The sequence below is a fragment of the Artemia sp. Qi Xiang Cuo genome, chromosome 4 (genome assembly GCF_049724085.1).
Source record: "Artemia sp. Qi Xiang Cuo chromosome 4, ASM4972408v1, whole genome shotgun sequence".
Taxonomy (NCBI): Eukaryota; Metazoa; Arthropoda; class Branchiopoda; order Anostraca; family Artemiidae; genus Artemia; species Artemia sp. Qi Xiang Cuo.
Window position 1 is genome coordinate 52,345,246 of NC_142797.1, and position 13,363 is coordinate 52,358,608.

The following is a 13,363-nucleotide window of genomic DNA, read 5'->3' on the forward strand; positions in this document are numbered from 1 at the left end:
AGACTCTAAGGTAAAATTCCAAACTTTTAACAACAACTAAACTAAAATTGAACTCTAACAAAAACTCTAAGCTTAAATTCTAAGGTAAAAGTTTAAACTCTTAACTAAATCTAAAGTAAACTAGAACTTCAACAAAGCTCTAAGCTAAGTCTCTAAGCTAAGACTCCAGGCTAAAACTCTAAACTCTTAACTAAAACTTAACTAAACTACAACTTTAACTAAAACTCTAAGCTATGATTCTAAGCTAAAACTATAAACTCTTAACTATAAATAAAATAAACTATAACTTCAACAAAACTTCTAAGATAAGACTACAAGCTAAAACTATAAACTCTGAACTGTAACTAAACTATAACTATAACTAAAACTCTAAGCTATGACCCCAAGCTAAAACTTTAAACTCTTAACTATAAGTAAACTGAACTTCAACTCTAACTAAAACTCTAAGCTAAGACTCTAAGGTAAAACTCTAAACCCTTAACTAAAACTAAACTAGAACTCTAACAAAAACTCTAAGCTATGACTCTTAAGCTAAACTCTAAATTCTTTACTACAAATAAACTAAACTTTAACTATAACTAAAACTATAAGTTAAGACTCTAAGCTAAAACTCTTAACTATTACTAGACTAAACTTCAACTATAACTAAAACTCTAAGCTAAAACTCTAGGCTAAACTCTAAACTCTTAACTAAAACTAAACTAAACTAGAACTTCAACAAAAACTCTAAGCTAATACTCTAAGGTAAAACTCTAAACTCTCAAAAATAACTATAAATAAACTAAACTTCAACTCTAACTAAAACTCTAAGCTAAGACTCTAAGGTAAAACTCTAAACTCTTAACTAAAACTAAAGTAAACTAGAACTCTAACAAAAAATTTAAGCTATGACTCTAAGGTAAAACTCTAAACTCTTAACTAAAACTAAAGTAAACTAGAACTTCAACAAAAACTCTAAGCTAAGACTCTAAGCTAAGACTCTAGGCTAAAACTCTAAACTCTTAACTAAAACTTAACTAAACTACTAAAACTTAACTAAACTCTAAGTTAAGACTATAGGCTAAAACTCTAAACTCTTAACTATTACTAAACTAAATTTAAACTCTAACTAAAACTCTAAGCTAAAACTCTAAACTCTTAACTAAAACTAAACTAAACTAGAACTTCAACAAAAACTCAAAGCTAAGACTCTAAGCTAAAAACTAAACTCTTAACTATTACTAAACTAAACTAGAACTCTAACAAACACTCTAAACTCTTTCCTAAAACTAAAGTAAACTTCAACTCTAACTAAAACTATAAGCTAAGACTCTAATCTAAAACTCTAAACTATTAACTATAACTAAACTAAACTTCAACTATAACTAAAACTCTAAGCTAAAACTCTTAACTAAAACTAAACTAAACTAGAACTCTAACTAAAACTCTAAGCTAAGACTCTAAGCTAAAAACTTCGCCCGGAGACAATTCTCCTGGACGATCACCAACAAATCAATCGACCTTGACATCATCCATCAGACATTAATAAACTTTGCCCAGAGACAATTCTCCTGGACTAACATCAACAAATCAATTTCTCGGAAATCCATCTCCCCTAGGGAGTCTATGCCCATATATGGTGTTCGTTCCGGAACTCATGAGGTTAGGTTAGGTTACGCAATCAATTTCTCGGAAATACATTTCCCCTAGGGAGGCTATGCCCATATACGGTGTTCTTACGGAGTTATACTCCATTGTAGATGGCAGCACATGTGTTCGTTTCATTCCTTCTGAGACCTTCCTACTATTATATGTTTTGGTCATATTTGTATGTCTCAATGTCATCCATATCATATCGTTACAAAAAACTAAAACCTGGACCTTCTCTTAACATTCTATTAAACTTGGATGCAATAATACGATAGACCCGTTTGTTTGCAGTATATTGACATATATTATTTCGTTGTGCCTGCACAATAAACTTCTCTTCGAACTGTTTTTTTAATCTTTCCCAAAGACCTTTTGGATCTGCAGGATATCCAAAAAAAATGCATCTTAACGAAGAGCATTTGCATCACAGAAGTCACTTTGTATTATGCCGATCCATATTTTTACTGTTCATCGTCTAATGCAAAACCTCGAGCTTGGCATCCTTGTTTGTATGTCCCATAATGGGTAGAATTCACAGTAAGGAAATCTTCAAAACCTGTTGCATCCTTCATGTGATAGAGAAGTACTTGCAAATGGAACCATTCTATAAGAGCAACATAATTTACATTTTGATTTCGATCAATGACACGCAATCGAAGGATTCGTGGTTCCTATGTACTCATTTTCCCATTCCATTTCAAGTTTTGGGCATTTCCGAGTAATAGTAAAATTTCTGGTTTGTTTGCATTTGTTTCAACGCCTGGTTACGTCAAAAGGACGCTTCTAAAATTAAGCCTCACTGTCTAAAATTTACCGAATCTTCTTGGTAAGGTTGATTTCTTACAATTGGTATCGTCCAGGTAAATGAATATTCAAACTTTGAACAACATGACTCTTTCTCTGTATGTCGTGACCAAATTGTCGTCAGCATGCTTCAGTTGGTGTAATGCAGCGTCCTTCCACATAGGTGTCTTCTTCATTGTAAACCAAACACCGTTGACTTTCAACAATCTTTATTGAAGCGCAATCATGTCTTTTGTCGATATATTTATATAGATACTTTACCGGGCATATCCTGCAAATATATTCAACATTGATGACACATCAAAATTGTCAGTATAAGCATTATATGTGGCAAAATGACGATTATCACGTGTAACTCGGTGATAACGAAGTGTCTTCAATAAACAGCAAGACCATGCGAAAATTCCTCTTTATTATTTTTATTCGATTTGGGGTCAAAACGACGGGAATACATAAATTTTTCATCATTCGTTATATATTTAACTGAACTGTATAGCATCGGAAAACCAAAGCGGTACTGTAATTCTCCACTTTTATTAATCATACAACTGGTATTTGGATTTATCTCAGCTACGTACGGATTATGAACACTAATTTTCATTATGCAGGGTCGTCGGTATTTGGAATTTTAGCAGAAATTAGATCATTAGTTGTAACTAGGCTATGGATCCAATTACTAGGACTCATCATCAATAGGGGTTTATTTGCAAATATAGGCTTAAAACATCTGCAATATGGTTCTCTGATGAGATATTTCTGATGGTGGAATAATCGGAAAGATCACTTGCCGTTATGGGTGTGTTTTGTAAATTTTTCGGATTTCAGGCAAATTTTCTCATGCTTGTTGCTCTTGATGGGTAACTTTAAATTTATTGAGCCTTATATATTTGAGTTACTATAAAAACAAGATTATTTTATGAGTAAAGTGTTATAAAAACTTGTTTTTAGTGTTTCTGTTGCTATTAGGACGAATCACTCCTTACTCACAGTTCATCACAAACTGTTTGCTACATATTTTATGGTGTGGAGATAATGGGTCTATGAAGCAGCCATCAGTTTTGTGAGTCCACCAGTAACAATAATAATAGGCAATAAAAATTAATAATTTCAGTTATATATTCGAAGTACGACTAGAAAACATCTTAAACATTTTCTCTTTTGTTTCTTGATTAAATTTTATTGCACAATACTCACCATAATCAAAAAAATGAACTTTGGCTGAGTGCATATGAGGCTTTTGTCCAATTGAAGGGTCGAATGAATAAACCTCACACCCATATTTTTCAGCGTCTTCGTCAAAGCTCCAGTTGTTCGCTATTCCGAATGAGTATACTAAGCAGGATTTCTGGTTAGGTGCTACTCCAGGGTCCATGCAGAGAGTATAGTTCCCATCCATGGCATCAGTCCATCCTTTGCCAATTAAGTAAACACCATTCCAAATTCTACCTCCCCACATGCCTTGACTTTTACATGTACCTAACAAAGAAAAAAAAAACAAGAATAAATAATATTGTAAAACTACCAATTAAAATTCTAGACGAGCTACTTTGTGCTATTTTGGAAAAGGGGTTAAGTTAAGAAAATGCAACTTTCAGGGATGGATCAACAAACTAATCTATATCCTGGGACATACATTAGTATGTTCCACTTATTGAGATTTTGACAAAACCATATTACACCTTAATTTTGGGTTTTCAGGTTCTTTTTCTCTGGTTTCAGTTTTGAAAATCAAAGTCCTGTTATTCGAGTAGAATTTTAAGCCATAATAATGAGTTTCTTCTAAATTTAGCAAATGTAGTGTTTTGTAGATCATTAATCCTCATAAATTGGGATTGAATTCAGTTGTGAAGCTGAGAACAATTTCCTTTAACTAGAACTAGTCTCAGGTTTAAAACCTGAGACTAAAGGGTACATCATATGTGTATCCTTTTGTCCAAGTGACTGTCTCAATCCTAGTAAACATTCTAGTCGTATTGGCAAATTTGTTGCAGTGATTCTTAGAACGAAACTTTTCTTTTTAACGTTGATCTGATTGAAATTTCAGGCCAGGAGGATACATCAATTAAAGTTTCTAAACAAAGGAAACCTCAATCAGAAATAAATCTGGTTTCATTGATTCTTGAAGTCCTCATTTTCTTTTTATTTTAAAACAATAAATAAGATCTTTCTTAATGAAAGAGCTGAAAATGCATTTATTCAAACAATTAAAACAAAATATAACACAGTAAGATTCTTATTGTGAAATAGTCAATCAATAGATAGATAATGGATAAGTGGCCATGAAGACAGTAAAATAACATAAATGAAAGGCACAAAAGCATAAGGTTTGATCAGCGATCACCGTAAAACACTTAAGTGAAACACTACATTAACGTAATAATAGTACTTATTACTTGGAAATGCGGTTATTAAAAAAGAAAACAATTAACACTTGGAAAAAACACTTAAATGAAACATTACATTTACTTTATAGTGTGATTTTTTTTTTTAGTTAAAAAAATTTCCAGATACCTCGCTATTCTACAAATAAACTGAGGCGACGTACTATTTAAGACACCTGGAAGCATCAACTCATTTTTTTCCAAATGTCTATTCTATTATCGTAGAGAGCCCCTGGCACCGGCTTAAGCAATGCACCGAATAATTCCCTTTAACTTTGCAAAGAGGGCAAGTATATATATCTTCATTGGAACATCTTTCTTTAGAATATCTTTTAAATCTTGCGCTAATTGGAAGGCAATTAGCCCTGAGGTGCATCCATAACGGTTGTCTGTATTTGCCTATAGTCAAACTAGTAATGTAATGGAGGTCAGGATGGCCTCGACCCTGTAGAAAGCAAAAAGCTATGCATATTTTCAGTCCAATGATTTGAGTAACGTTTCCTTTCCTAAAAACAAGATGTGTCTGTAGTATGTGTGACTTAATGCAAAATTATATAAGAAAATGAATGAATCCGAACAGCTAAAGCAAAAGAAATGGAGAAAATGTCAGAGGTAAGGCTGAACGAAAATGAACCACAACGATATCAATAGTGACGACTTTTTGGATTTAAGCGTACGCGCTACTCTTTTCTTCTATACTAGTTTAAGATCACAAAGAAGTTTAAAGGTGATTCATTTGAAACGTTATTACGCGCACCTGTTTGTTACGTAATAGGAGATAGTTTACCTATGTCAATATACTGAACATGTCTTAGTCTCGCGTGACTTGTTTCGGTTCCAGGGGACACTTATAGCGCAGTGAAAACAAGCTTTGAAGGTCACGCGTGACTTGCTAAATTTATTGAAGATAACATAATCTCACGTGACTTGTTTTGCTAGAGCTCACAGGCCGCTAGTCAAGTGGAGAACCCTTCTATTTAAATTTGTCAGGTTATTAGCAAAGGGTTCTGTGAAGTGAATTTTTTTAAGGAGGACCCATTGGACAATAGGTTGTTAAATTAATAAAAATTTGAGACTTAAATCAAGGATTTATCTTGCAAATTGCCTTTTTTAAGGAAATGCTTAATGCTACATGCTAGAAAGAAGCTTGAATCAAGGAATCTGCACTGAGAAACCTTCCTTGATTTTGAAATTTCAAGGGATTATTAACAGGTTCATATTAGGTTCTGACATGGTATACTAGTAATGAGGTTGACATAGGCAATTGAAATGATTCATTAGAAAATGGTTTTTGTCACTTGTATATCATTTGAAAGGTAATATAGAACAGTGGGATGTTCAATTGAAAAAAATTGCAGACTTAAATCAAGGATTGGTCATGCGCAGGCTTATTTTAAGGAAATATTTAATGTTAAAGAAGCTAGAATCAAGGAAAGTACCCTAAGAAACCTTCCTTGATTTTGAAATTTAAGGTTATTATTACGAAATTCATGCTAGAATTGGACATGGTAGGCTGGTAAAGAGATTAACAAAGACAGCTTGAAATGATTTGTATGTACATTTGACAGGTTATTAGCAAATGATTCTGTTCATTGAATATTTTTTTAGGGGGAATCATAGGGCAATAGATTTTTAAATTTGCAAAAATTTCAGAATGAAATCAAGGATTTCTCCTACAACTACCCTCTTAAAAGGAAATGTTTGATTTTGCATGCCAGAAAGAAACTTGAATCAAGGAATATACTCTGAGAAACCATACACGATTTTGAAATTTTGAAGGGGTTATTAACAGGTTCATATTAGATTTGGATATGGTATGCTGATAATGAGGTTGATAGAGGCAATTGAAATGATTCATTACCAAATGGTTATGTCAATTGTGTATCATTTGAAGGGCATCATAGCTGTGTTGCCGCAGTAATAGATTTTCTGTTAAACTTAACAGGTTTTTTTGATGGTCACAGGTTCAGAGGTATTTGCAAACGAATGGTAGAAAGTCACCGGTTTTTGTTCTAAAGTGTCCTAATATGACCTAATTTTCTGCTAAAAGTTGAATTTTGTAGAGCTCACATTTACGGATTATTTTTAGTGGTTTTGAGACGACATCTATTGATCAACAAATCTAAAGCTTTATTGCATTAATCATAAATGACAGCCATTTGAAACTACCTGAAATAGGAACCGATACCGATATTACCGATATAATCTGAGACTTAAATCAAGGATTTATCTTGAAAATTGCCTTTTTTAAGGAAATGCTTAATGCTACATGTTAGAAAGAAGCTTGAATCAAGGAATCTGCACTGAGAAACCTTTCTTGATTTTGAAATTTGAAGGGATTATTAACAGGTTCATAATAGGTTTGAACATGGTATACTAGTAATGAGGTTTACATAGGCAATTTAAATGATTCATTAGAAAATGGTTTTTGTCACTTGTATATCATTTGAAAGGGAATATAGGACAGTGGAATGTTAAATTGAAAAAAATTGCAGACTTAAATCAAGGATTTGATTATTTTAAACAAGCCTTAGGCTTATTGTAAGGAAATGTTTAATGTTAAAAAAGCTAGAATCAAGGAAAGTACCCTGAGAAACCTTCCTTGATTTGAAATTTAAGGGTATTATTAACAAATTCATACTAGAATTGGACATGATATGCCGGTAAAGAGGTTAATAAAGACAACTTGAAATGATTTGTATCTACATTTGACAAGTTATTAGCAAATGATTCTTTTCATTGAATATTTTTTAGGGGGAATCATAGGGCAATAGATTTTTAAATTGGCAAAAATTTACGACTGAAATCAAGGATTTGTCTTACAAATACTCAATTAAAAGGAAATGTTTGATCTTGCATGCCAGAAAGAAACTTGAATCAAGGAATGTACCGTGAGAAACCATACTCGATTTTGTAATTTTGAAGGAATTATTAACAGGTTCATATTAGATTTGGACATGGTATACTGTTAATGAGGTTGATATAGGCAATTGAAATGATTTATTACCAATGGTTATGTCAATTGTGTATCATTTGAAGGGCATCATAGCTTTATTGCCGCAGTAATAGATTTCCTGTGAAACTTAGCAGGTTTTTCTGATGGTCACAGGTTCAGAGGTATTTGCCACCGAAAGGTAGAAAGTCACAGGTTTTTGTACTAAAGACTCCTGATATGACCTACTTTTCTGCTAAAAGTTGAATTTTGTAGAGCTCACATTTACGGATTATTTTTAGTGATTTTGAGACGACATCTATTGATCAGTAAATCTAAAGCTTCATTGCATTAATCATAAATGACAGCCATTTGAAACTACCTGAAATAGGAACTGATACCGATATTACCGATATAATCTGAGACTTAAATCAAGGATTTATCTTGCAAATTGCCTTTTTTAAGGAAATGCTTAATGCTACATGTTAGAAAGAAGCTTGAATCAAGGAATCTGCACTGAGAAACCTTTCTTGATTTTGAACTTTGAAGGGATTATTAACAGGTTGAAATAGGTTTGGACATGGTATACTACTAATGAGGTCGACATAGGCAATTTAAATGATTCATTAGAAAATTGTTTTTTTTTCACTTGTATATTATTTGAAAGGGATTATAGGACAGTGGAATGTTAAATTGAAAAAAATTGCAGACTTAAATGAAGGATTTGATTATTTTAAATAAGCCTCAGGCTTATTTTAAGGAATGTTTAATGTTAAAGAAGCTAGAATCAAGGAAAGTACCCTGAGAAACCTTCCTTGATTTTGAAATTTAAGGGTATTATTAACAAATTCATACTAGAATTGGACATGGTAGAACGGTAAACAGGTTAACAAAGACAACTTGAAATGATTCGTATCTACATTTGACAGATTATTAGCAAATGATTCTGTTCATTGAATATTGTTTTAGGGGGAATCATAGGGCAATAGATTTTTAAATTGGCAAAAATTTCAGACTTAAATCAAGGATTTGTCTTACAACTACCTTCTTAAAAGGGAATGTTTGATCTTGCATGCCAGAAAGAAACTTAAATCAAGGAAAGTACCGCGAGAAACCATACTCGATTTTGTAGTTTTGAAGGAGTTATTAACAGGTTCATATTAGATTTGGACATGGTATACTGATAATGAGGTTGACATAGACAATTGAAATGATTTATTACCAATGGTTATGTCATTTGAAGGGCATCATAGCTGTGTTGCGACAGTAATTCATTTTACGTGAAACTTAACAGGTTTTTTTGACGGTCACAGGTTCAGAGGTTTTTGCCACAGAATGGTAGAAAGTCACCGGTTTTTGTGCTAAAGGCTCCTAATATGACCTAATTTTCTGATAAAAGTTGAATTTTGTAGAGCTCACATTGACGGATTATTTTTAGTGGTTTTGACATGACATCTATTGATCAATAAATCTAGAGCTTCATTGCATTAATCATAAATTAGAGCCATTTGAAACTACCATTTTGAATTGAATTGAAACATGCTGATTAGTCACCAAAAGTGATGTCAACTCAACATTGTGAATTGAATTGAAAGCTGAAACATGCTGTATAGGTATATATTTCTATTTTGTGTTTATATTCCAGCTTAGTGGCAAGGTAAGAAACAATGAGAAATGGCTAATTTTACAAAGCAAGAAACAGTGAGAAGTGAAAAAAGCTGTTGCTTATAGGACGCTGGGGCTCGGACTTCTTCGAGGTAGTCCCCTCTGATAGTCTGAAAAATATTTTTGTCTTTATGTGACAGTGGAAATCTGCAAGCAGATAAGACAAAGAATAAGCTGGCAAGACCCAATTTTGTCCGATCTCAAGATTTTAGAACCCTGTGTTGCACTCAGATCTGAAGAGTTGAGCATTATTCGTAATCTGGTGCCCTTTTCTACGCTTCGGGGAAGTGACGCAACGATTTTAGAACGCAAGAAAGAAAGTATTGACCGTCAGCTGCAAGAGCTCAGATTGAACCGAGTTGATTTCGACAAGATCTGCTTTCTGGAAGAGTATTTTTTATCTAAGGAATGGTATTGGTGACAAAAAAGTTTGCTGATCTGGCGATCTTTATGTTGCACCTCTGTTGTCTTCCCCATTCAAGCACTGTTGCAGAGCAACAGTTCTCTGTCCTGTCACATATGAAATCGAGACTGCATAACAAGCTGAAAATCGGGAGAGTTGGTGCATTGATGATGACCAAACAGTTAGTTGGGAAAGCCGCTTCCTGGACTGTTCCAAGTGATCTAATAGATAAGGCTATCAAATGGAGAGAGGTACTTTGTAATAAAGAAGATCCTCGTCGTGCAGATCCTGACACCTCAGACTCAGATTCTGACACTGAGTAGAGTAGTCTTTCTCTTAATTTTGAGAAGTGTGGGTTTCTACTCTTCAATGGTCCAACTTCCTCTAATGTTCCTTTGGTTTGTTGGGGTTTTCTATACCCTCTGATCCTGTTTTTTGATGGTTGGCTATCACTGTTACTAAATCAATTTCTAACCTACGCCAGCACACTATTCGTGATGTTAAAAAAGAAAATTCAATTGGATTATTTTAAGATTGCTGCAAATCGAGGGAAGTGTAACAGACGTGCACTGGGTAGGCTATACTCTACTTTTTGTGATCATTCTTTTCTTTACCTTTATGGTCTTTATTCCTTTTAAAGAAGCAATATGTTAAACATATCCGTTCTTTTAATTTCAGATATTGTAAATTTTTACCTTATTTCCCCCCTTGGCATAGTAATGGCAAAATAATTCGTAAGTTTGAAGTCCTCGATGTAAAATAAAAGTTGATCGTGCTGCATGGAAGGCTCTTCGGACCAGCTCTTTGTAGTTTTTCCCCTCATCATCCTTTGGTCTCTCTGTTCGGTTAATTTCATTGTAGTGTGTTTTACTTCATTTTTTCTTAAGTTATAATACCATGACTCGGATCAGTTGTGATTTATCAACCAATATCATTATATCAACCAATCAAATCAACCAATTATGACTTGGATCAGTTGTGACATGTCAATCAATATCATTATATCAACCGATAAGCTTTTGGTGTTTTTATGCCAATCACGTTTGCCAAGATTTGAAGAACTGTAGTAGTGGTAATTGTTTTTTTCTTCATTCGAAAACGTCACAGCATTTACTTGAGGATCATATGCAAGAGGTTAAACCTTATGTGCAAAACAAACGTGGCTGGCTACGTTTCAGTACCCATTACTTCAAATAAGAAGATGTCAGAAATTGTACTTGTATCATCAAAATTTAGCGTGGTTTCTAAGAAAACATGAGGAATGTTTTGAAAATGTGATTTGTGATAACGTGAAATTCATTCCCCTGTCACCCTTTTGATATTTGTGATATCGTCACCTAAGTGATATAGAGCTGTACGTGGGTGACCAAGTTTGATGTCTTGCGATGGCTTAAGACCTCGGCCAAAATTAACGCGTTGATGTGGATGTCCCCTTTCTTTTTTTATGATCTACCAACTAATTTTACTTCTCCAAGAAGTTTTGCTTTGTGTTTGTTAAGAACAATTCCTTAAACTCAGATTTCTTGTCTGTCAGGTTTGGAAATGTTCAGAATTTAGGAACACTGCATGATTTTAACTTAAATTTTAAAAAAATGCAGTAAAGATAATTTAGCTAGATAATTCCTCCCTACAATTGCCTTAAATAGCTCAGGGCTACTTTTAAATATTAAGAAAACGGCAAGATAGAGGAGTTGTTAAACAATTTTAACCACTTAAAAAAGTTGTTTTGCAACAAACTAAATCTTTTATTTTGCTTTCCATTATCTTGCGAACTCCTATCAAAGCAACTTAATTTGCCAGTCTATCCCTTTTTATCATGAGTTGCGCTATGGGGTGAAACTTACAGAATTTGAAAGAAAATGTGCGAACCAATAGTTCCTGCTTGGAATTGCGAAAAGATTTCCAGTCTGGGAAATGGAATTTCTGTCAGGTTTGCAAATGATCTTTAAGGAAAATCCTATGTGTGTGAACTTAAAGTGCAATTACACGATGCATAAAACAATGCGGACGTGATCACATGTTTTCCATGTGGATTGAACAATAATATATTCAAATTTAAAGCGATGTTGGTCATCATTGGTCAAAATAGACATTTCGTTACTACAGCCATTTGGACCTTGTCCCAGCCGAAGATCCTTCATATCTACCGACGATCAACGACTCGCATCTTTTTTGAATAACTAATGAAATTATCAAAGTGGAAATGACCCTCGATGATTTGTTCTTTACTTTTCGACTAAGATAGGTAGCGGTATCAATATGAAATTTCAATCTATTGACATTCGCATGACGATATCTTCCCGTCATCTATTGAAATTGAAAAAGAAGTACATTCAATTTATAGGTAGCGTTAATAGCAAAGCTGGAAATACTTGCATAACTCATGCAGGTAACAGACCGCTAAGTAGCAATCCTCTTGATTTTCCATTACGTGTTTTCAGGCCAGCCGGATCTTCCCAGGCATAAGTATCTTTGCTAGTAACGTTCTATCGTTGCTACATCGGAGTACAAAAAGTAAACTGTAGTAAGAAGACCGGAACACGCTTTAAAAGTTATCACAGGCTTTTTGACGAATTGCACAGGTTTATTGGCACTTTTTCACAGGTTTTGAAAATTCGTAGTAGCAACACTGCACTATAGGACACCCTGCAAGTCCCCTCGGGTAACTGCTGACAACCTGATACACCAAGGGTACCCACAGCCAATCTACCGCCATCCAAATACCTGTAACCAAACAAATTTTTTACCTAGGTTACATTATTTTAAGTGATTTGAAGCTAAGATTCTTTTAGGTTCAATTAGCGTGCCCGCAAAATTTATATCGATCGAGAACATACAATAAACTAGGTATTTTTGAAGCCCTACCATATAGTACCAAGGGTAGGAACCGCACAAGAAATCCAGAAACCGATGGCACTTAGAGCGGAATTGGTAGAGTCAGAACCATGGGGAGGGGAGGGGACTGGCGGAACCGGAATTTACAGGGGGGGGGGGGTAATATGATTTGGTCTAAAACACAAAACAATGGAATTAAAAGATGATTCACATCAAGAAAATGTCTGAAAATGCTTTAGAAATGTAAATAGGTACCATAGAGTACCACAGGCCCATCATTTTCATTAGGGGGTGCAAGAGGGGTCTATATCCTTAGGGTCAAGGGGCAACCATTAGGTGAACCTAAAAAATAATAACTACTTATTTCCCCATTGAAACACTTATGACTACGTACTGAAAAAGAATATATTAGGCTGAAATAGAATATGTTATTAGCCTGTAAATTTTTGAGGGGTAAAGCCCAGACAAGGTAAATAACGGCTCCCAAATAGAATGTTTAAACGCTTGTATAGAATATGTTATTACTCTGTAAGTTTTTGAGGGGTAAAGCCCCCTCCTAGAACAGACAAGGTAAATAACGGATCCCAAATAGAATGTTTAAACGCTTGTATAGACATCCGTGGGGCTAGTAACCGTTTGGATATAGAGACCCCATACTACTACCTAAAAGTTCAAGAACTAGAAATCTGAAAATGCTTACGGGAGAAAGTGATT

The 13,363-nt window shown here is 34.1% G+C and overlaps 1 protein-coding gene across 1 annotated transcript in view; it reads right to left on the bottom strand.

The window, feature by feature from the left end:
- Positions 1-13,363, bottom strand: part of LOC148953221 (uncharacterized) — a 95,211-nt gene that overhangs the window by 55,734 nt on the left and 26,114 nt on the right. The window contains exon 5 of the mRNA XM_089087907.1: positions 3,628-3,909. Coding sequence (XP_088944033.1) covers positions 3,628-3,909 — 282 coding nt within the window. The remainder of the gene's footprint in view (positions 1-3,627; positions 3,910-13,363) is intronic.